Consider the following 24663-nt stretch of genomic DNA (forward strand, 5'->3'; position numbering starts at 1 on the left):
ATGGATCAACACATTGAATGCACTGTCATTAATTAACTGAGCCTCTGGCAGGTTAATATCCACTTACACAAAGCAGGAGCGTTTAACCAGTAGGCCTGAGCAGGGTCTGTTTTTTCAGGCCTTCCTCATATTTCACCAGGCTTGTAGGTATATGACACTATTTGTGTGGATATGAGGAATTAACCAATCAGATCTGAGAAAAATTAATCAGAATCAGCTGATTTCTTTGTACAGTGACTTTAGGATATTTAACAAAACCATGCAATGCAGTACATGGGCGTTTGCTGAAAGGCATTAGCTTTTTAAAAAAATTGTGTTGTTTTTTTCCCCCAGAAAATTTCAGCTGTGTACAAAAGTGTATAGGGGGACAGTCGGTGCTGAAAAACACATATAATCTCTGTTAAAAGCTGCAAAGAAATCATCTTTATGCCCGAGTCCCTACTTCCGGCGCCACTCCGAGCTGGCAGCCAGTATCAGCAGCTCCAACCTGACAGAGTCCTTTTTTCTCTTTAATATATGTTCCTCTGTTGTTTTGTGTTTATTGTTTTTGTTTTTCTATTGTGGACTGCTGTCCCCCACAATGGAGCTCAGAATTCTATGGACAATGGTGTTCTTTATTACATTTTTTACGGCGTCTTTGTCCGGAGAGCGCGTGGAGGTCCGACCTCCCATTGTTTACAGCAGGGATCAGCTGTTAGCCCTCGGAGCCTCCGCTGCCCTGCCTACCGCCAAGCAAGCTAACATCCCCCGTGAGGTGAGGAGGAAGAGACGCGGTACTCGAGCCGGGATCGGGCGTCGCAGTAAAGTTAGGAGGTACCGGCCAGCGATTCCATCTATTATTATGGGGAATGTGAGATCTCTCCCCAATAAAGTAGACGAACTGGCAGCCCTTACTCGACATCAGAGGAGCTACAGGGAGTGCAGCCTGATGTGCTTCACAGAGTCGTGGCTAACTGCGCTAACTCCGGACTCACACGTAAACATGGATGGTTTTCATCTGATCCGGGCCGACAGAACAACGGAGAGTGGTAAGAAGAGAGGAGGGGGTCTGGCTGTGTATGTGAACCATAGATGGTGTAACTCTGGGCATTTATCTATCAAAGAGACGCTATGCTGTAAGGACATTGAGCTGCTAGCGGTTAGCATGAGACCGTACTATCTACCACGAGAGTTTACACACGTGATTATGATAGCTGTGTATGTCCCGCCCTCTGCTAACGCTGCAGCGGCCTGTGAGGTCCTGCACACTGTAACCAGCAGACTCCAAACACAGCACCCTCAGGCCCTTTTCCTGATCTCTGGGGACTTTAATCACATCTCCCTGTCCATCTCCAGTCTATGTATAAACCTCTAGTACACAGAGAACCAGTAGTGAAACGCACCGTAAGGAAATGGTCAGCAGAGACTGAAGAGGCTCTGAGGGACTGTTTCCGTTCTACTGTGTGGGACAACCTCTGCAGCCCCCTGGAGGATGACGTTAACAGCATCAAAGACTGCATTACGGATTACATGAACTTCTGTGTGGACAACACCGTACCCATCTAAAAGGTACGGTGTTTTTCTAACAACACGCCATGGATAAATCCTGAAATTAAGGCTCTCCTCAAGGAGAAGAAGAGAGTCTTTAGATCTGGAGACAAACAGGAGCTGAGAGTTGTTCAGAAGAAGCTGAAATGGAAGATAAGGCAAGGAAAGGAAAACTACAGGAGGAAGATGGAAGAGCAGCTGCAACAGGACAACATCAGAGGGGTTTGGAACAGCCTGAAGACAATCTCAGGACAAAAACCAACCCCACAGGCTGCAGGAGACTTGGGGTGGGTGAATGACCTAAATAAATATTTTAATAGGTTTGATCAAACACCCACCCCTCCCACAGCATCGTCCCCCCTGCTGCAATCTGCCTGTCCTTCATCTCAGGACTTCACACCTCTCAGCTTCACACCTCCCAGCTCCCAGTCATTACACCCACCCCCGGCTTCTGTGGACTCCAACATACACACCCCTCCCCCAAAATCCACTCTTTCTATCTCAGCACTTCAAGTGAGGAATGAGCTTCGCAAGATCAAGGTACGGAAGGCTGCAGGTCCAGATGGCGTCAGCTCCAGGCTCCTGAGATGCTGCGCAGATGAACTGTGTGGCATCCTAGGATATCTGTTCAACCTGAGCCTGTCACTGGGGAAAGTACCACAGCTGTGGAAGACATCCTGCGTGGTACTGGTACCAAAGACCTCCCATCCCAAGGACCTCAGCAGCTACAGGCCGGTAGCCCTGACATCGCATCTGATGAAGACCCTTGAGAGGTTGGTTCTAAACCATCTGCGCCCCCTGGTGAGGTCTTCATTGGATCCGCTGCAGTTTGCTTACCAGACTGGCATTGGGGTGGAGGACGCCATCATCTACCTCCTGCACCAAGCTCTGACTCACCTGGAGAAGCCTGGAAGCACTGTGAGGATCATGTTCTTTGATTTTTCCAGTGCTTTTAACACCATCCAGCCACGACTTCTGAGAGACAAGCTGGAGCTATCGGGAGTGGACCAACACATGTCCCAGTGGATACTGGACTACCTCACAGAACGTCCACAGTATGTGAGGTCACAGGGCTGTGTCTCTGACACGCTGGTCTGCAGTACGGGGGCCCCACAGGGACTGTGCTGGCACCGTTCCTCTTCACCCTCTACACTGCAGACTTCTCCATCAACTCCCCACGCTGCCACCTACAGAAGTTCTCTGACGACTCTGTCATAGTCGGCCTCATCACAGGTACAGACTCAGAGTACAGACAGTGGACTCTGGACTTTGTTGACTGGTGTCAGCAGAACCACCTGCTGATCAACGCCGGGAAAACCAAGGAGTTGGTGGTGGACTTCCGGAGACGCAGACCCACCACACTGACACCGGTGAACATCCAGGGAGTGGACATTGAGATAGTGGACTCTTATAGGTGGGTGTTCACCTGAATAATAAACTGGACTGGAGCCACAACACTGATGCTCTTTACAGGAAGGGTCAGAGCAGACTCTCCCTGCTGAGGCGGCTGAGGTCATTTGGAGTCCAGGGAGCGCTTTTAAAGACCTTCTATGACTCTGTGGTGGCATCTGTCATTTTTTACAGTGTTGTATGTTGGAGCAGCGGTTTATCGGCAGCTGAGAGGAAGAGGTTGGATAAACTCATCAGGAAGGCCAGCTCTGTTCTGGGATGCACTCTGGACCCAGTGCAGGTGGTGGGAGACAGAAGGACCCTGGCCAAAATAACATCTCTGATGGACAGTCTCCCACCCCATGCATGTAAATGTTGCTGAACTGCAGAGCTCCTTCAGTGACAGACTGCTGCATCCTAGATGCATGAAGGAGCGTTTCCACAGGTCCTTCCTCCCTGCAGCTGTCAGACTGTACAATCAGAACTGCTCCCAACAAACATAGATGTTTACATCTGCGCTGTAACTGCAATAAGTTAATCAACCGATTCACACTACAACCTGCTTTGCCTCTTATCTGTAGCTATTTTTATTTAAATGGCCTGCATTTGTATAGCGCTTTTCTAGTCCCTAAGGACCCCAAAGCGCTTCACACTACATTCAGTCATCCACCCATTCACACACACATTCACACACTGGAGTTGGTAAGCTACATTGTAGCCACAGCTGCCCTGGGGCGCACTCAGAGGCGAGGCTGCCGGACACTGGCGCCACCGGGCCCTCTGACCACCACCAGTAGGCAAACATGGGATTAGTATCTTGCCCAAGGATATTTGGCATGCAGCCAGGAGGCAGCTTAGGATCGAACCACCGACCTTCTGATTAGTGGCTGACCTGCTCTGCCACCTGAGCTACAGCCACCCCATATTATTTAATTTAATAACTGTACAATACTCTCTGTATATAGTAACCACTGTCCTTGATGTAAATATGTAAAAATTGTGTATGTTTCTGTTCCATGTCCTGTGCACTGTTTGTTTGTATATCTGTCTTTTTGGCTGCTGTTACAACCAAATTCCCCCTTGTGGGACAATTAAAGGATTATTCTATTCTATTCTATAATTTAAAGACTGGATCATGACTTTGTTCAACAGAGTTCTGACTATTTCAGTTCTTCTGAGCTCGATGGAATACTCATGAATGTACCGGTAGTTCACAATGTTTATTATGAAGTTTATTATAGAAGTTGTTTGTTTTTTGCAGCAGTAAGCTACACTGTTGCACATTTAAGGCCTGACAGCTCCTAACACTGCTTTTTTTTTTTTTTTTTTTTTTTTTTTTTACATGACCGGATTTCATATGCATGTTACATGGACGATAGACACACTAAAGCTTTTACAGCAGTCTATACTTAAAATTCTGTTTAACTGTATGTGTATTAAACTGAGAAAGGTTAAACAGAGCGAGGGAAACAAACCGATAAGTGTACTGAGCAGAGATGTTGGCAAACTGGCAATTTAAAGTGTTACACTCTTCAGACAGAAGTTTTCAGGCAGCCAGTGTGCGCTATTTACTGATCTGCTGGTGTTTGCATTTATAACTGCCAATAAATGGAAATGGGAAGAAATGGGAGAAGCGACCTTCAACTGTGTTATGAGTTTGTTCATTAGAAGGCACTTTGTAAGAGTTGGTGATGAGACAAACAACCAGCTGATCTGAGCAGAGTAACTACACATAACAAATGTCTGATTGGTCTGTATCAGATTTTTAAATCCCCAAATATCAGTACTTGTCTTAAAAATCCTGGATCAGTCGGACTCTACTTTCAAGAAGCAGAAAGTCCACACAGATGCATCCATGTCTGTTAAAACATGCCAAATATTCCCAAACTGTAGTTAATTTGGTTCTTACTTATAGATTAAAACTCATGCTGTCAGAATTTTGAAACCCCCTCAGATAACACAGTACTGTCCAAAGCTATAAACCAACCGCTTGGGTAGAAGGAACATCACTGATCTTTAAATCCTCAATCCAATCATGCTAACCTGAAACCGTTAAATGACTGAAATGTGCGTATTCAGAGTTCTCTGCTAATATGTACACATCACAGATATAGTACCAAGAACATTTCTCCTGCTTAGCATGTCTAGCAAAGATCATCGACACATTAAGTTTTCACCTGTAAAAAGTCCTGATTACATATATCTAGGGGCCCATTTCTTTAAAATAAATAAATAAAATGAAAGCCATGCAGCTCTTTTTGTTTGTTTTCATTAGACTCCCAGCTTTACCATTCTCCAAAGACAGTTTTATATCCTTATTACAAACTCTTTGTAATGAGGATATAAAAGGAGATATAAAATAGGCCAGAGATTACACACACCTCCACTTACAGAACACTTTACACTTGTCTTTTGTGCTTACACCACTAAGTCTAACATGCTTCAGAATCTCCCAATAAGCATCTATCAGACGGCGTTGATTCAGATCCAAGGTTTTAGGCTCTGGGTCAGCTGATGCTGGCTAGTCATCTTGTGCCCCCAGGAGAAGTGCAGAACAAGTGTGTGGATGCAAGGAAGTGTGTGAGAGCGCGTAAAGAGAGGGAGACTGCTATTGTCATTACTGCTCCTGCGTAGCCCAGACTTCGTGGTAGCCATGGGAACAACATTCTTTCCTAGTAGAAAAATAGAGGTCGAGCCAGGCTCGGTATTACAGGAGGAAAACCAGCGAGTGGGCTGAAATGGGAGTAGATATCTGTTACTTTCATTAAACAGCCTCACTGGTACCGTTTCAGTTATTTTGAAACATACTGTAATCTTTTTATTTTATTTTAAACAATACAAATACACTTTTTATCATATGGATCGCACACATGAGTATTTCAGTCACTACTTCAAAGACATCCCTCCCACCTCAAATGACTGTATAGCTGTGGGAAACTTGTGTATCCCGTAAAATGTGTACAACACCAGACTCCACATTTTGGAACCAGAAGTTGGTAAACGAAGAACGTGGACACATTGGGGGTTATTGAGAGAAAAATCCTTTACCTTTGAGGGACTTGTAGTAATATATTTTAAATCTACAGCTAACACACTTGTCTTTATGGCAGTTTCCCTGAACCTCAGCTGGCCAACCAGTATTCTGACGAAATCTTTGGGCGGATCGAGGACGAGATCGCCCTGAGCTCAGAGGGCCAGAGGTCCCCAGAGGTTACTGCCCAAACTTGTACGTCTAGCCCAACCCCACCACCCTCACCCTCACCACCGCCAGAAGTCAAGGAGAAAGCCCAGGCGCCCAAGCTGTTCACCCCAAGCAAGCTCAGTTTCACAGTAAGAGTATTTCTGTTGTCAAATGTAAAAAGCTCAGAATTTTTTATTTAATCATTGCACTGAGATGTTGCATGATCCAGTCTTATTCCATGGTGCAAATTTGGTTTTCCTCTTCATTCCAGTCCTCCCAGTCAGGAGGCAACAACATGAACCTGTCCGACCTGCCTACGTTCACTCCCAGCACGTTCCCTCCCAGCGCCTTCAACTATGAGCGACCGAGGCATTTTATTCAGTCTCAGCCGGCCTTCCAGGCACCCAGCTATGACAGCGTGCTGAAGGAAGCCCAGGAAAACCAAAACAACTCCCAGCAGAACCTCAACAGTGCCCAGAAAAGTCCAAATGTCCTGGAGACGCAGATTCAAACTAAAGCCATGTCCACACAAAGTCAGTCATTTTCTCAGTCCGCGTCAAAGTCCTTGTCAGAGACCCAGTCACAGCTTCAGTCACTGAGCCTCAGTCACAACCAATACCAGTCCGCCGCACCGCCACAGATCCACATCCAGGCCAACGGAACAGCCAAGAGTTCTCCGTCTTCATCCAGCCTCAGCTCCCCTGTCTCCACCCCGGCCTCCTCTGCTGTACCTGCTCTTTCCTCCGCCGGCCCTATACTCAGTCACTCTCCCACCTCCTTCTCATCTCTCCCATCCTCATCTCTCCCCCGCACCACCATGCGCTCCACCATCACCCTCACCCCTAGCGTCCCCAGTGCTACTGGCCTTGGCAGCGCCACCTTACCTGCTAACCAGGACAGCATGTCGGCCTCTGCTGCTTACCTCTGCTCAGTGTTACCCTCCCAGTCCTCGTCCAAACTGTCTCCTAACACCAACCGTCCCCTCTCCTCCACCTCCCCCTCCCGCTCCCCACTCGCACCCTCAAGCCCTCTCCTCCCTCTGAGAACCTCCTTTTCTTCATCTGCTCTCCCTCAACAACCTCCGCCAGTGTCTCCTTCCCTCCCATGCTCCCCTCTCTCTTCTTCTTCCTCACCCTCCTGTGTCCCACAGCAGCCTTTCACTCCCAGCACCCAGAACAGTGTACAGCCTGCTGTGGTCTCCTTACCTGCCAGCTATAAGGGGACGCCAAGCACGTGAGTTGCTCGATACCTCAGTTTACAATTTGGCATGCACATTATTACAGTCGGTACAAATTCAGTTTCTGATATTTTGACATTGAAAATAAACCAAAACACAGCATAACTCCATGCAGCCTCCAAACTGATGATAAAATTGAAACATTTCTGTCAGAAAGTTTAAACAAAAACTTCATGAAGGAAGAATTTATCCCAGGCTGTACCGGTCGATCTACGTTCCTGTGGGTAGTGACCAAAAGAACGAGATCGCGCATTGAAGCTGTGGGCTTCCTTAGAGATGGGGTGAGAAATTCAGCCATCCAGGAGGGGCTCAGAGTAGAGCCGTTGCCCCTCCACATCGAAAGGTGCCAGTTGAGGTGGTTCGGGCATCTGATAAGGATGCCTGCTGGGAGAGGTGTCCGACCGGGAGGAGGCCCCGGGGCAGACCCAGGACACGCTGGAGAAATAATATCTTTCAGCTGGCCTGGGAACGCCTGGCTGTTTCCCCGGACAAGCTGGAGGAGGTGGCCGGGGAGAGGGAGGTCTGGGCTTCTCTGCTTAGGCTGCTGCCCCTGCAACCCGGCCCTGGACAAGCGGAAGAAGATGGATGGATAGCTGTACCTAATAGATGGCTGCCTGAGTGTACACACTTTGAACAGATGTCAGGTTCTTCAGAGTTTAGAATAACTTTTAACCAGCCATGGAGCTTTGACAGGACTCTGTACAGTCCTGTGAAATGAGTTAAAGGAGATTCTACTTATTTCTCCGTGTTTTTAAGTGTTGAACTCAAAGTAATCTTTATTTTATAATAGGCACTCAGTCCAACCATTGTCTCAAAGCTATTTAGCTCTCTCTCTCCCCAAACTATAATCCAGCTTTCCTGTTATTGGCTGCCTGTACAAATAAAAGATTTTACTAACAGGAGGCTGGAGCTGCTCACGGCCCGAGCTGTGTGCATAAGACGACCATAAGAAGAATATCCGCCCTTACGCGACGTTGAGATTCAAGAAAAAAACAACCCAGCAGTCTGAAGCCTAAGCTTTTAGCTTTAGTCATGTTTAGTATGAGCATCCACCAGTACTTTATTATTGTAATATTTGTTGTAGTAAGTATGCATATAATCCTTTCAGTGCATACATTTGTGCTTTCTTTTATATATAAGAAAAAAGAAACGTCTAAATAAAGTAGGACACAGGAAGTAAGGAGAAGGGTTCAGTTCTCTCCCTCCTTCCTTTCTACTTCACAGCCTTCCCAAACCCATACTGAAGAAGGCTATAGCTCCTCGACCGTCCTCCGCCCGCTCCACAGATGAAGACATTCAAGGTTCCAAAGACGCTTTGATTCAGGATCTGGAAAAGAAGCTTCGCTCAAAGGAAGCCAGGAGGAGAAACAGCCAGGTGTGCCCCCCTCCTCCACCACACACACACACACACACACACACACACACACACACACACACACAATGTCTGTTTGAAGAGAATGCAGTGCAGTAGTTTACCAGAAATATCAGTGACCCATTCTGTGTGTTGGTTAAAAATGATGTAATCAATTAAAACTTACCAACATGAAGCTTCATTTTTACAGAAGCTGTCTTACGAGGAGCGCATGGCTCGTAGGCTGTTGGGTCCAGACAACACTACCTACATGTTTGACCAAGACAATCTTTCAGACTCACAACTCGACCAGGTACAGCTTTGACTTTCTCCGTTATTATGAAAAAATTTCCAATCTCAAGAGAGCGTTTCAGAGTGTGCTGCAGGGCTGACGTTCATGCTGGCCCTGTTCCAAAACCCATTAGCTTTCATTTAGTCGTTAAGTGAAGACCTCGCATTAATACAGTCATTTGGGTTTGAATAGCAGAGCAGGGAGCCAGTTTCCCTCTCGGGGCCTCCTGATGGGCTCCCAAGCTTGAAGATGAGAAAGTGCAGCAGTATAATCAGCAGCCACAGCGAGCGGCTTCACACTGTCATTTTGACCACGTCACTGTGTGTGTGTGTGCGCGCGGGATTGTTCTGTCAAAAAGCCTGTTGCTCACAGGGCTTTGCACCATCTAATTTCTCTCACACACACATCATCCTCTCAAGCCAACGAGGTTGTCAGCAGCTTTTTCTAGCTTGTTTCTGGGAATGAACCTCTCAGTCGTGACAACAGCACCATTGTGTCAGCACACACACACAGTTGCTGTCATTCCTGTTGACCTGTATGAGCTAGTTTTCAAAGCTGAAACCTACAGTGTGATTGTGTCAGTTTATCTCAGTCTTTCTGTTACAGCCAGATTCACCAGAAGGAAGACACACGGGTGGACTATGGTAAATACAACTTCTACATTTGCACAGAATGATTAATCCAGGTTTCATTTAATGTTTATCCAGCATCTGTGCACTTGTGCACTTCATCTGCAGGCTAAAAAACAAAATGGCAATTATTTATAAGTAGATTTGATATTTTTAATCTGTCTGATGCTGCAGGTAGCACTGCTAGAACAGAGAAGGCTGGCAGGTTGTAGTAATTTAATCTAAGCTAGCAGTTTGAGTACAAGGAGCTTGTGTTTGAGCTTGTTTTAAAATGACTTTGTAAACATGCCTCTGGTGCTGGGAGCAGCTGAAAATGCAGCTTTATTTAGGCTTAATCTTGTTCAACAGCAGGTTTGGTGCAAGATTTTTGCCCCCCCCCCCCCCCCCCCCAGGTTTGAAGGCAATGTAGCTAATGCTTGTTATAGTTGGCAGTTATCTTTCACTTTACCTGAGCTCACTGTCTGCATTTCCACCTCTCTGCGGCTGCTGTAGGTGTGTAACATCCCTGATCACCGTGTCATTATCACTGTTGTTATTAACCTGCTGGAAAGAAACCCTGGTTGCCCAAGCTAAATTCCTATTACTTCTGTTTAAATCTTATAGTTTTCCACAAAGACCTGCTCCTTTAATAATATCATATGCTTCCATAGAGGTGATGCATTTAGGCACAGTGAAGGATGTTGGGGCATCAAGGGTTCAGTTTAGACAGTTTAGAGTACGTCCTGACTTCCTGGCTCAAACAGTAGCTGACCATTCAACCTGTTCAGCATCCTTTTTTTGTCTTAGTTTATTTTTTTGAATTGGCTAAAACTGACTTTATATCTGCAGAGTCTGTGCTGCATGAAATGCAAATGTATACCATTCTAATAGCAGATCACTGAAGCAAGAGAAAAATGAAAACAAAGTTGTGAAATTATACACTTTACCTCAGTTAAAGCCTCAATTTAAAACAAAAGCCAAGCAATTAATCGTTGTGCAAACCAACCCCAGCTGTCTGCTGGTAAGGAGGCTTAAGTTCTTCATAGCATATTTGTGATGTCAGTGGACAGAAAAGGAAAAGCAGTCGGTGTTAGTGCATTTGCTTGCGTGCGTCTGTGTGTGGTCACTAGTTTCCTGTAAAGTTCAGTCATTGAAAGTGAGGTTATAAATAAATAATGTCCTCTGCAGGGGGAGGCACCACTCGCGCACAGATGAGAGGGGTAACGAAGGATTGGCTATCCAGGAGAAATGTTACGCGCCTCGCTTCCTGCAGGTCCCCCCAGACCTCACAGTGGAGGAGGGGCGCTTCTGTAGGCTTGACTTCAAGGTGGCTCTCTTAAGACTGAATACTTCATATAAACTTTACCAGAAGCCTAACAAAATTAGGTTCAATAAGCTGTTTTTCACTAGTGATGAATCATGAAAAATGTGTTAATTTCAGGTGGGAGGCCTCCCAACGCCCGATGTCTCCTGGTATCTGGACGGTAAAGCCATTCGTCCAGATGACTACCATAAGATGCTGGTGTGTGAGAAAGGGATGCACTCATTCATCATAGAGATTGTGACGGTGCATCATGCTGGTGTGTACGAGTGTGTGGCCAGGAACCGAGCCGGGGAGAGCAGATTTACCATGAGGCTCAATGTAATCGGTAAATATTAGCATACTGTGCTCTTCGTCATGGCGACTGATTTAACGATACCGCCTTTCACCGTGGGAGAGGACCTAATCACATGTATCCTCGTTCGTCTCTGCAGCTCAGGAAGCGCTCCGTCCTCCTACCTTTGTCCAGAAGATGGTGAACTCCAGAGCTCTAGAGGGCGACACGATCAGGTTAGAGTGCAAAGTGGATGCTTCCCCTCCACCGCAGCTTTTCTGGAAGAAGGATAAAGACATGCTGCGCATTGACCCCAACAGAATGAGGTGCGTCAGCTTAAGTTCAGACTCCACTGTTCAGGTGATGATACCTGGCATCGACTCTGTGATTGTGACACTTTAGCCCGTATGTGTAACTTTGCAGTCTCTCTCACTGTTTCACTGCAGTCTGTACCAGGACGGGTCAGGCCGCCAGTGCTTGTTGATAGAGAGGGTGATGAAGTCAGATGCTGGCTGGTACACTCTGTCTGCCATCAACGAAGCTGGCATGTCCACATGCAACGCCAGGCTGGATGTAGGAAGTAAGTCTGTTCATTTTTATATGCAAATAAGCTCTGAGAGGCCGCCTCAGCTATCTGCTGCATGAGATACGACACGCTGCTCGTTACCATAGAAGCCCAGGCTGTAAAATCAAACACCAGATGGAAAACGCTGTGTGCCCGGTGTCTCCATGAATCCCGCTCTGTCTCTGGGAGCTCATCAAACAAATGGCGCGTTATGTGATCGAGCGGAAACTCGATGAACGCACGAGGCTCCGAGCTGCCGAGGAATACGGTATAATCGCCGAGCGATAACTGTGAGGCAAATACAACACGGCTATTAGGTTTCTGCTTTCTCACATAACACCATCTGCTCCGTGGAGAGGTCCTCCATACACAGCAAACATGAAAGTGAGTTTAAAGCACTTTGTCTGAACCAGAGCTCAGAAACGGGAACTCATCAGGAGGTTTTTAGAAGTGAAGACTATGGCGTTATTTTTGTGCCACTATTCTGAGCGCACGTTAAAAAAAACATTGTGCATGTGTTGCATTTTGAGGAGAAATTTATTTTGAGCAAAGAAAAACTGAATTTGAGTGAACAAAATTAATTGCTGTATTTCAGTGTTTGCTATTATCCACACACACAACAGCAGCCCCTCTCGCTCAGTTTTTGCATTTGCGCTCGCTCGCAATGTGTTGCACGTGCTCTCAACATTTCTGCCCGTGCGCGCTCAACTCTTTCTGTACACCGTTATATTTGTTCCACAAAACCCACCAATCACAGACTTGGATGCAAAAAAAATGTGATTGGCTGTTTTGGTCTCCAATCAGCTCGAAATGACGAAATGCAATATCCCAGATTCCATTTCGTCCAAAACTCAAACGAGGCAGTGGTGGAGGAACACAGAGGGGCGGAGTTTGAAATATTACTCTTTCTGGGTCACAAAATAAACTTTTAAGATATTTTCATGCGAGAATGGTGCTGTGTAAACTTCAAATACCTGCTCGATTTATCAAGACATCACATATTCGCAAAAGTGCTCTAACGTTCTATCGGATTGTCACAATAGAGTAATGTTTTGCCCACCGAGGTGTTAAGTCGGTTATGTGACTGAATAGTGTGGATTGCACTGGGTTAGGATGTTACTCAGTGATGACAGAGTTCAGTGTGTGAAAATGCAGTTGAAAAGCACAGCGTCTGGATACGTCTCCTAACTCTTTCCATGTTTATTCATCTTAATTAAAATGAAAAACATTTGATGGTGCAGAGTTTAGTCCAAACGTTTTTAATCTGACACCTTAGTCAGTTGATAACATTTCAGACTTAGACCAGAAGAGTAGAGGTTATCTGATCTTAACTTTAGGCCTTTATGCTTAATCATTTTTAAATTGTTCCTGTTTGTTTTTTTTTGTTTTTTACATCATAGCCTTTCAGTGTTGAAAATGTTTTTAAAAAGGAGGGAATAGTAATAGATACCATAGTTGTGTCTTCATACAATGCATTATTACAAGAACTTTACTAAAACAGTATTCAGTTAGGGCTCAGCAGCAGGGAAGGCTGATGGTGAACTGAAAGGAATGCTAAATGCACTTTAGCTTAACCTCCTAAGACCCGAACTCTTTCGTGGCATGCATTTTTAATTTCTCTTTGCTATTTGGGCTGATTGGGACCTCCATCCAAGCATCCATCTTCTTCCGCTTTAGCCGGGGCCGGGTCGCGGGGGCAGCAGCCTAAGCAGAGAAGCCCAGACCTCCCTCTCCCCAGCCACCTCCTCTAGATTATCCGGGGGAACACAAAGGTGTTCCCAGGCCAGCTGAGAGATATGTCTCCGGCGTGTCCTGGGTCCGCCCCGGGGCCGCCTCCTGGTGGGACATGCCTGGAAAACCTCACCCAGGAGGCATCCTTGTCAGATACCCGAACCACCTCAACTGGCTCTTTTCAATGTGGAGGAGCAGCAGCTCTACTCTAAGCCCCTCCTGGATGGCTGAATTTCTCACCCTATCTCTAAGGGAGAGGCCAGCCACCCTTCAGAGGAAGGACCGATGCAGCATCCGCATCGCTGCGGCCGCTGCACCAATCTGTCTGTCGATCTCCGGCTCCCTTCACCCATCACTCGCGAACAAGACCCCGAGATACTTGAACTCCTCCACTTGGGGCAGGAACTCATCCCCGACCCGGAGTGGGCACTCCACCCTTTTGCGGCTGAGAACCATGGCCTCAGATTTGGAGGTGCTGATCCTCATTCCCGCTGCTTCACACTCGGCTGTGAACTGTTCTAGTGCGAGCTGGAGGCCTTCACCCGATGAAGCCAACAGAACCACATCATTTGCGAAAAGCAGAGATGATTGGGACCTGATTAATGTAAAAACAAAGAATTACTTTTTGTTTTTACCTGATTTTTTTTTTCTGAGAAAAATTAGATCCACATATGACATTTGCTTTAAATTTCAATGGAACAGTGGCAGTAAAACGTCCTCGTAAGTGGATATCAGGCCCTCGTAGAGCAAAATTTTGGTCTAGACAACCCAAAATGTGACGTCCACATATGTGGACGGCAGGTCCTAGAAGGTTAATAACAACATATATCAGTGAAGTTTAGCTGAACTAATTCTGTACCAGACAAGAGTCTGCAGCCTCGTCATTAAAGAGTAGAACGTTTGCTTTGAAAATATAAAAAGGTAAATTACATTAAGTGGTGAATTTCTATGTTTACTAAAGATGTTTTTTTTTTTTTGTTTTTTTTTAAATTATCAAATTTTAATGGTGACATTATTGTATGTGGATATGATGAGTTGGTGTTGTGGGTTTGTCTCATTCAGGCTTGTGGAGGTGAACACTGTGCATCCACTGTTCCTGCATATATGTGCTGGTCACATATCTGCCTCTGAGCTATGCTGTACTGTGGCATGCAGGGTAGAAGAGTTATTTTCAGACACCTGGCATGAGAGGAATTTTTCTCCCCTGAGTGTTAGTAAGATTTGATGCTGCTCTCAGGGACAGGAAAGGTGTTGCTCTGCTTTCTTTAAAAACTTTGATTTATAATCAAAGTTTAAATAAATAATCTGAAAACCCAAAACAATATATTAACCCATCGTCTCTCCGCCCCTACCAGCCCGCACAACTCCGGCCATGAAGACTGCTCCTGCTGGCTCCAAGACTCTGAAGCTGCTGTCCTCTCTGAGCCACGTCCCTGCTCTGACGGTGGAGAGCCCCGCCCAGCACACGGCGCCGTTGTACGAGAGCGAAGAGCTGTAGACCCACACGCTCCCACCCTCCACTAACCACCATGTCAGAACTGTAAAGAGGAGCCTCTGACTGTCGCGTCAGGGCCGAAACATGAGTGCAGACTAATAATCATCGCAGCGCGCACAACTCACAGTAGTAACACATTCACCAAGCTTCATGCAACAGCAAAGCACATCTGCCATCTTTACAACACTTGGGTAAAATGATTATGATGCAGCATTGGAGACTTTTTACTGTGGGAGAGTTTAGGACTTGTTCTCGTCCATGTGCTGCTGTTTGTCACACTGTTTCTGCCCATCTGTCTGTCTGCTCTGCTTTTTCCTCTCCGTCTCTTCATGTGCCCGTCCTGGCTGCTCTCAGCAGAATGCGGCTCCTCGGTCATGGATGTATTAATAGAGCTGGGTATGTTGTGGCACAGGCTGCGCTGCTGTCAGGTTTGGTCCCAGTGGGCAGCCACATTACTGCAACATAATCTCCTCCAGTCCAGAAACCATTTTCAAAACGCACATTTCAAGCAATGATGACAGGACACCGGCCATATGTTACTACATGTACTGAATATTTAAAAGGTTCTTTAACATTTGCACATTTTAAGTTTTTTCCCATGTCTTATTGTAAAATCTGTGATTGGAGCAGGCCAAGTCAGACAAACTGGATGCTGCTGCACAGGGGAGGACAAACATCCTCTGCACAGCAGTGCATGTGTTGCAGTGCACCCTTCAGATAAACTCTTCTATGGTAGAGAGTAGAAAACAGAACCAAGTCTTCCCACAATCCCACACTGTCTCTACACATCACACTCACTCCACTTTAATCCTGACAGCTGTCTGCTTATCACTCCTCTGTCCATCCATCCATGTTCTTAACCACTTATCCAACTTGGGGTTGCGGGGGGGGGGGCTGGAACCTATCCCACCTGTCACGGGAACAGACAGTAAAAAAAAAAAAAAAAGATGGACGTAGCCACTGTGACGTCACTGATTAGTGAAGTCCCCTCTGAAGCCTCGAGCCGTTTCCGTCTTTGGTGTTTTGAAACAGGATGTGATAGGGTAGGGGCGACTCGGACTGTGAAACTGAGAACACCGCATGCTTGTGATTGACGCGTCGTTAGCCAATGAGAATATCCTGGACATTCCTCCTTTCTGGCTCTAATAATAACCGTAATTCCATTATTCAGTGTAACCCGAAACTAGTCACGGAGTCATCAGGAAAGTGTTTACAGAGGTCACACAAGAAGAAAGCCTAGGGCTATTTTCCCCCATAGCTTCTATACAATCAAGTCTTTTTGCAACCAACGTTGCCCCCTGTTGTCCATTTAACAACAATGCAGCTTCAAAGCAAAGCATCGGCTCCACTTTTTAGACCTGCTTAAAGTTACGTCCATCTTTTCTGTGCTGTCACAGGGTGAGAGGTGGGGACGCCGTGGACAGGTTGCCAGTGAGGAGAAAGAGTTCTGTACTCGTGAATTACTGCTAAGGATCATTTTGTGTGTCCTTGCATTAATGCTGCCTGTGGTGTGTCTGTAACGCTTTTTAAATGATCAGATTCTCTGCTGTTGTATGAATTTAATCGGGTTGAAATGTTCTGATACAGTTTATGTGACTGAAGCTTTTTATCAGTGTTGAGACTTTTCATGTGTGCAGCCTTTTGCTGCTAAACACAGGCTGCCATCCTGATACCTGAACCCAAAACGTGCTCTGAACTTTAAACGTTTACACTTGGTCACATCTGCAGTGCAGATACGTTTGAACTCCAGACAGAAAATGTTTTTTCCTGTTAAGCGTACAGGCAGGTATCAGCATGTCAGCCTCAGTCTGTCTTTTGGTGACTTTATCCAAATGGATTCATCAGATATGCTTAATTTGCGTGCTTACATTGAAACTGCTTGCTATTACCAGCCTGGAGCTCACGTCACAAAAACCAAGATGGAAACGTGTGTTCTGTGGCCATGAAAATCTGGTGTTGACCCCTGTGTGGCCACGGCCTCGCAGTGACGGTTGTTTGCTGAGGTCTGGATAAACTACATTTTCTGCCTTAATGTAGTCCCAGGTGTTACAATAAGTAGTTGGACTAACCAGTGTCCTGTACTGGTCTAATCCACTGGTTTAGCTAGTTGATCTTCAGTTGGTCACTAAGACATGCGGCTCAAATGGGGTTAAACTTTTATAAAGCACAGGACTAAGTCATAATTCAGAGATTTTAAACTGCAGTGTGTACTCTCCTGTACTGTTTGTTGTGACAAGAACTTCTAAATATCACTGGATGAATGAGGAATAAAGTCTACACGACCTTGACCTCCTGCATTTTTCTTTTTTTGATCAGCTTCAGTTCAATGTCACGATGTCGCCCTCAGGTGGCAGCAGAGAAAACGTACAGATAATGTGACACACACACACACACACACGGGTGAGTCAGTTTATTAAAAACAAGTTGAAGACGATATCAAAATTGACAAAAAAGCTGTTTATGACTAAAAGAGGGCAAAGTGTTTCTACTGTGGCTGCCAAGACCACAGACAGAACTGTTCATCTGCAAAAGCATGATCAGATAATTTACAGGCTTCATCAGCAGTTATCCTCAGTTTTGTGCAGAACAGCAACGGGTACCAGAAGAAACTGGAGCACGGGCAGTTCTTGGATCAGCTTCTGCTCGGTGGCCTTGCATACAGAAGCTGCCAGATCAGTGAGAGTTGAAATAGTGCCCTGCTCTGTGCTAGTGCTGGACTTCTCAGAGCTGTAAGGCACATGAATAATGAGTATATTTGAGATTGTGTCTTTGAAAACTTCAGCAACCATCTGAGCAGGCCTGTGTGTGACTAATGCCACCGAGCAGGCACTCCCACGTTTGTTTCTTGTTATGCCTTTTCCTTCCCACCTGGTGCTAACTTGGTGTTGCAGTTTTTTCGCCTAATGCGCTCTGCCCTCCAACCAGCTGCTCACAACTCCTGTGGACTGACTGGTGAATCTAAATCGTAGGCTGTGTGCAGCAGAAGTCTTTCAGAAGCCAAACATTTCATTAAGATAACATGAAGATCATGAGCAGAAAAAAAATGAAACAAAACATCTGGAGCACAAACGAGAAAAAGAGCAGCACGTCTGATATATGTCACGTTTCTGTGTGTATACAAAGACCAGAACGCACAGGAGTCTGTTCTCAGTCTTTCGAGTCCTTCAAGAAATGTTTTCTTTGTTGCACCACAGGGGATTTGAAAATACCGTCAAATTTCTACGTCGCTCTCTTTGTCGTTGTCGTGGTCACCATCGTAGAACTCGTTTGCTGCCTCCGGCCTGTGGGAGTCACGTCATGAACAGTGAGGATTGTGCACACCAATCTTTTATAAATACACGCGTGTTGCTGACTCGTGCTGACCTGGTGTAGTTCTCCTCAGCTCCCCTCTCATCGGGGTCGGGCTCGTCGTTGCGCTCGTAGCTCAGCATGTCGGACGGGACGTCGTGGATCTGAACGCTGGGCGCGTGGTTCAGCATTTTCAAGTTCTCAAACACCGTCTGACGGATTTGCTCCAAATACTGCAAACACGTGAACACAGCGAGAGGGTCGGCCGACTGCATGTCAGGATCTCTACTGTGCACTTTACACCAATGAAAAGAGGAATGATGCTTTTACCTGTCGGGAGTTCTGGTTTTCTATCCTGGTGCTGACATCAGGGTGCAACGTGAAGTCTGGAGCAAAGTACTCAAAATACTCTGCAGACGAACCAAATCAGACAAACAGGATGTTCCAAGTATTTCTGTTCACTTTCCTTCTTGTTTCACCCGCAGTCCTCTGTAATGTCACGTGTAGCGACTCTAAGAGTAACTACTAACTGGCTTTTAATTTGTTGTTTATGCATAAATCATTTTTCAGGCTCATTGTGACATCCTGGACAACAAGAACGCACAAAAACAATCCAACAAAGATATTAAAATCTCACTGAAACATGAAACATAGCTCACCGCTGTAAGGCAGCTCATCACTGATGGATTCATCCAACAACAGAGACGTCTCATAGGTCCTACAACACAGCACAGATTATTATCATCATCATCATCTTAAAGCTGTATTCATGGAAAGTGCACATCAGACTGACCAACAGCGAGCCACGTTCCTCACTGTGTATCCTCCTCCTCCCAGAACCAGCAGAGGGATCTTAAAGCTCTTCACAAACTCCACACACTCACTGAAAACCACACACACAGATTATGTTGCAACTATCAGTACTCATGTGCTGGCTGTTTAAAAATATTTGAGTTCAGCTGGAAAAAACTTTATGTCTCACCCGTGTCCTCGGATACTGAGGTTGAAGCAGCCCAGCCTGTCACAGCCCAGCGAGTCCGCTCCACACTGCAGACAGACACACACCAGGTGAGACAATCGCACACACGCAGATTAAATCATACAGAAGCAAATGATAGGAGCTACTGACTGACCTGCAGGACGATGCAGGTCGGCTGGTAATAATCCACCACCTGTCTAATAACAGGCTGGAACAGCTGCCTGTAGCCTGAAAACAAAACATGCAAACACGTTGGTCGAATCTCATGTGATAGTCACAGAACAATAAGAAAGTGTGACCTCATGTGTTGTTGCTCTCACTCTGGTCATCGATGCCGTCTCTGAGAGGAACATTGAGGCAGTAGTACCGGCCGCTCTCTGCCCCGACCTCGTACATGTCACCTACAGGAAGCAGAGCGAAGAACAGATGACGAACTTCTGTTGTTGCTGGACTTTCAATTCCATTCAATGTTTCCACAGTCAGAAAAACAAACACTACTTTAGAGTCTTATTTAAAAATAAAATAAATAACACTGCTAAACAGCTGACTCAGTGACAAAGGGCAGCCCGGACAGAGTCCAAGACAAACTTAATAGGGACCAAACGGCTCATAACAACAGGGTCAGATACACCCTGAGTCTACGGATAGAAACCCGCCTGGAATACACTTATCATTTATCTGCTTATACAGCTGACAGAGGACTACTTCAGTATTTCTATGTCTTTAAATTGGACTTTTGGGGCTGAATATGCACGCAAGTAAAATAATAAATGATATAAACACCACTATGTGGACAGCAAACATTTGTTAGATAATTAAAGCTGCATTTACCTGTCCCTGGGAAAAAGTAGTTTCCATATTTGTGAAAGGACACGGTCATGACTCGGTCTGTGAGGTAAAAGGCTTCCTGGACGCCATCGCCATGGTGAATGTCTATGTCAATGTAAAGAACCCTGGGGTGGTACCTTGAACAAGCACAGAGCAGGAGATTTATGTCACAAACAGACACGGTAAAGATTCGAGGAGAGTTACTCCGGAGCGCCGTCTTACTTGAGGAGCTCCAGTATACTGATGACGATGTCATTGACATAGCAAAACCCAGAGGCCTACACCAACACAAGAACCAAAAAAGACATTTAACTCAAATGAGCTGAACAGAGAAGACACACATCAATACATGTGGCTTTGTTCTAACCTCAAACTTTTTGGCATGATGCAAACCTCCGGCCCAGTTTATAGCAATGTCACAAATCTGGAAAATAAAGCAGAGTCAGCATCAGTTAGAGCTCACACCTTTAACTGACCACGAAGCTGAAGACCATGACAGTTTTAAAGGATGGAAAGCAAAACAAGAAATCAGAAATGTCTTTGATGAGTAACGATTTTAGTTTTTAAACACAAACTAAAATTTTCTCACAAAACTCCTCAATGCTTCTCCTATCCTCCCTTTAAGTTCACTTTTTTCTGATTAGCTGCCCTTTACAAACAGAAAGGGGGTGTCCAAATTCATGGGCTGCATCCTTCTGAGGACCCGGCCTTCACGGTCTACATGAATTTGGTCACGACCAAAGACTGAACAGCAGGTCTACTGCTGCTGGGAGAGAGAGAGATACGTTCCCTCCAGCAAACATGAAGAGAGGCCTTTCTTCTTCTTTCTTACTTCAGCTAGAGAGCCTTGGCCACATAGAACAATCAATGACTCAACCTACTCCTCAAGGATATCACATAAATGAGTGTCTCTGACGACACTTTAAGTTGTAATTCAAAATGAAACCAACAGATGCCACCCTAGGCTACCTCAGTCTTGTTTTGTTTTGTTTTTTCTCTGTAGCACCAAAACCATCAGCTGGGTTTATGTGTGCGTGGTACCTTGTGGTTGAGCTGAGTAGCCCCCTGTAAGGATGCTCCCGTGTATCTTGAGCAGAACTCAAACAGTCCTGGAAACACCGGACTAAAACACACAGACATGAAATATTTAAGTTATGGGTTTGTCAGCCATGATGATCAGAGAGGCTTTTATGCTGAAACATTTACAATCCTGACAGATGAGATGTAAGAAAAGGAAGTTAGCTGCTTGAAAACTACAGTCCTTAGTTCCTATGGAAGCAGTAAAGGTGTACTTAGTTTTTCACAGGTCTTGTGAAAACTTCATTAAATCCTTCAGATTCTTTTTCTCGATAAAAACGTATTTAACGAGAAAGAGACACTCACCAGTCATCTCCCACATTAAACGCGTTGAGACTTTTTGTGAAGCCCTGCATGTTATTGGGGCTGACCTTCTGTAGGAAGTCAATGTAGTCTTCAGAGTGGAAGCGACACATGTCATGCTGAGACGCTTTGTAGGGCTTAAACACCTGGTGGGAATAAGAACATTTGATAGAGTGCAGCATGAACTTGTTGTTTCTAATAAAAAACAAACAAACACAAGATTTATCAAATGTTTTTTCAGTGTGAAAAGCATCAACAGGTGTGAACACGTGACAGTATCTGTCACTACTGCTCGCTCACCATCATTTTCTTGTAAAGTCCATAGTGCAACACCAGACTGTGAGTGAGAGACAACCGGTGAGGCTTCATCGGGTGGCCAGCACCTAACAGAAACACACAGTTCATGCATTACAGGGCTTATATCTGCATCTCACAGACATTAATCAGGTCAAAAAAAAAGAATTAAGTGTACACATTATGGCTAATCACCTAAAAGAGAAACACGGTTGAAATTGGTACAATTTATGACGAAAGAGATTTGGAACACTGAAACAGCCATCCATGCGCTGTTACAAAAGCGAAAATACTTGAGGTAATTCGCAAAATAAAAATAAAAAAATAAGCACGGTAAGTATATCCTGTGAGCATGCGTATTGCAGCACTAAAGTTTGAATTTGTACAGTGTATCATTTCGTAAAAGCAGCATTAGCGTAGACAGACATATTACTTTATTTATCGTTACTGTTACACAACCGCCACGTTATCCATTCAGGACACCGTAGGAAGCACCGAGACATCCTAATAAAAGCTTTACAGGCAAATACTGAACACAGGGCTACAATACGCGTCAATAACGTTACATCTTAAGGTTAAAGGCGCAAGCAAAGCCCAACTGTAATATATAAACAAATCAAATTAAATATTAAAGCGTAGCAGTGACGCAAAACTAAATGTTAAAAAGAAAGAAAAGAACTGAGAAAATAAGAATAAAGCACAGTCTCGTACACATTAGCATGTAGCTAGCTTTCCTTAGCATCAGCTCCCTGAGTAGGGCGGTTCACTATAATAATTAAACTTACCGTAGTGGAAATTGCCCACGTCTGGGTCGTAAAAGTAAGATGTTCTATTGGTCATTCTGAAAGCAATGTCTCCCGACTTTCTACGAAAAACTGTTGTCGTCTTTGCAGCTACAAAACCCGCATTTTTCTTTCAATTAGCAGATAGCCGCCATAGTAAACACCGAGGCGTCTGCGTCATCACACGGAGACAGCAGCGACGGGGAGGGGATGGGTGGGGCCACGGAGCCGGAAAGAAAAACAACAAAACAGCCGCGACAGATGGAGAGAAAGTTACACTAGCTTTCTGTATTTTTCATTACATGAAGGTAAAGAAGTGCAATTAAAAAAGAGTGGAAAGATACCTTGAGCAATGTGCTTAAGTTATACAGTACATATAATATACAGTTTACTTTAATAAACTCATCCACACATAATTAAAACTTATATTTTTTACAAATCAGTGCAAATACAAATCCCCTGGTCGGGTCTTAAAATTAGGAAAATAAAATCTCAGACTGAACAGCATAACACGGCATATGATATACACTGTGTTATTTATTTATTTATTTTTAAATAGAAAATACAGAAGCAGTGTGTGAAAAGCCAATGCACTTTTAATGTTTCAACTGTGATTGAGAGAGTAACACACTTGATTGGTGTGAGTGTAAAAAGTTTTAGCAGTTGGCTAAAAGGGCATTTAAAAGAATTTGAAGTGCATTATTCTGCAGTGAGAAACATTGTAGAATAATCCGGTCTGTTTTAGATCCCTCAAGCAGACGTGTGTAACTACCACACACAGAAAGCTCCGGGACCGGATAACATCCCAGGTCGTGCTCTCAAAGCATGCCTTCACGATGTCTTCTCAGAAATCTTCAACTTGTAGTGCCCTCATGCTTTAAGAGGACCACCATCATACCTGTCCCAAAGAATCTGAGCTGCCTCAATGACTATCCCCCAGTAGCATTCACCTCCATCGTTATGAAGTGCTTTGAGCATATAGTTCACATCACATCTTTACTGCCTGCTAAGACCTGCTAAGGATTTATTTTCCTTTCTGTTTACCTGTATAAATCCTATGTATACCCAATGTTACACAAACCTGAGAAAAAGAAAAGAAAACAAAGCTTATCCTAACCATTTGCAAACCAATTTTAATCAGTTTTAACCCTCTTTTTGATGTATGTCATATGCAATTATTATTTTTCTTTGCTCCCCAATAGCCACAACTTGGACAAACAGTTCAATAAATCTGATCTGACACTGTTAGAATACTTTTCTGGTTAAAATCTGTTGCATGCTATCACTTGGCAGTGTCAGGTTTAAATGTAGTTCATGTTTACCTTTGAGCTATTTTTAGAGGATTATTTTGCTATTCAGGTGATTTTGACAGCATCTATTATTCATCCAAGACAGCATGTCTCTGCAAGCTTACTGACAAATTAGATGAGGACGAATTCAGAACAGCACCAAAGCACTAACAGTGGCACCAGTTTAATTCTTGAACACCTGCTCATTTAAAAATGATGAAGCGGAACTTGCTGGAGCTTCTCTGCATCATAAAATGCTTTTTTTTTTAAAAGAAAAAAAGGGCAGACTGTATACACGTGGCAATGAAAGGACGCTAACAGAGGTAGGAAACAAAGCAACCATGTTACTGTCTATCCACTGTATCCAGCATCAGTAAAAGTCAGTAAACATGTGGTCGCACTGTGAAGCTTTAAAAGTTTAATGTCTTTCAAAGATGCTCCCACTGAAATTTCCTCTTCATCATTTCCTTCACCTCTTCGTGCCCGTCTGTATTCTTCTTGTCTTGTCCACGTGTGTCCTCCTTTTTTTCTGCAGTAAAAAATAAAAAATCTGTGTGTGTGTGTATTCATATCCTTGTGAGGACTAAAAAATTGGAAGTTTACTATACTTGTGGGGACCAACAGCCCTTATGGCAGGGATGGGGAACTCCAGGCCTCAAAGGTCAGTGTCCTGCAGGTTTTAGATGTGTCCTTGATCCATCACAGCTGAATTAGATGGCTAAATGACCAAATTTCTGGTCCCCACGAGTTTGAAGGCATTATAGAGACTAAAAATGTGGTTTTAGTGTCAGGGTTACAATTGGGTTATGGTTAGGGTTAAGGTTAGGCAATCCTTTTTCATGGTTAGGTTTA

General features: G+C 44.7%; 2 protein-coding genes across 2 annotated transcripts in view; one reads left to right on the forward strand and one right to left on the reverse strand.

The window, feature by feature from the left end:
- myot (myotilin) overlaps positions 1-17279 on the forward strand; it is a 33812-nt gene extending 16533 nt beyond the window's left edge. Inside the window, exons 9-18 of the mRNA XM_085361140.1 lie at positions 6027-6246; positions 6369-7330; positions 8559-8709; positions 8897-8998; positions 9584-9621; positions 10774-10912; positions 11027-11234; positions 11341-11506; positions 11627-11760; positions 14832-17279. Coding sequence (XP_085217266.1) covers positions 6027-6246; positions 6369-7330; positions 8559-8709; positions 8897-8998; positions 9584-9621; positions 10774-10912; positions 11027-11234; positions 11341-11506; positions 11627-11760; positions 14832-14974 — 2263 coding nt within the window. The 3' untranslated portion in view covers positions 14975-17279. The remainder of the gene's footprint in view (positions 1-6026; positions 6247-6368; positions 7331-8558; positions 8710-8896; positions 8999-9583; positions 9622-10773; positions 10913-11026; positions 11235-11340; positions 11507-11626; positions 11761-14831) is intronic.
- A 93-nt stretch (positions 17280-17372) lies between these two features.
- Positions 17373-22683, reverse strand: hdac3 (histone deacetylase 3). The gene is made up of 15 exons (XM_085361151.1): positions 22526-22683; positions 21747-21829; positions 21450-21592; positions 21108-21189; positions 20434-20490; positions 20289-20344; positions 20070-20203; positions 19559-19639; positions 19393-19466; positions 19242-19306; positions 19053-19142; positions 18919-18977; positions 18590-18669; positions 18335-18492; positions 17373-18252 (listed from the first exon to the last, which is right to left on the reverse strand). The coding sequence occupies exons 1-15, from the start codon at positions 22578-22580 to the stop codon at positions 18183-18185; spliced, it is 1287 nt and encodes a 428-aa protein (XP_085217277.1). The 5' UTR covers positions 22581-22683; the 3' UTR covers positions 17373-18182.
- Between the last annotated feature and the right edge of the window lie 1980 nt (positions 22684-24663).

Source organism: Diplotaxodon limnothrissa, linkage group LG2, assembly GCF_057381915.1.
Source record: "Diplotaxodon limnothrissa isolate DT_005_m linkage group LG2, D_limnothrissa_male_GT1.1, whole genome shotgun sequence".
NCBI classification, from domain to species: Eukaryota; Metazoa; Chordata; class Actinopteri; order Cichliformes; family Cichlidae; genus Diplotaxodon; species Diplotaxodon limnothrissa.

What these genes read in the sequence shown, in the direction of transcription:
- hdac3 (XM_085361151.1), bottom strand. Translation starts at nt 22,580, where the DNA reads ATGACCAATAGAACATCTTACTTTTACGACCCAGACGTGGGCAATTTC. An exon ending in TTTAATGTGGGAGATGACTG is followed by an intron (nt 21,190 to 21,449) that starts GTGAGTGTCTCT and finishes TGTGTGTTTTAG; the next exon opens with TCCGGTGTTTCCAGGACTGT. An exon ending in CTCAGTATCCGAGGACACGG is followed by an intron (nt 19,143 to 19,241) that starts GTGAGACATAAA and finishes TGTGGTTTTCAG; the next exon opens with TGAGTGTGTGGAGTTTGTGA.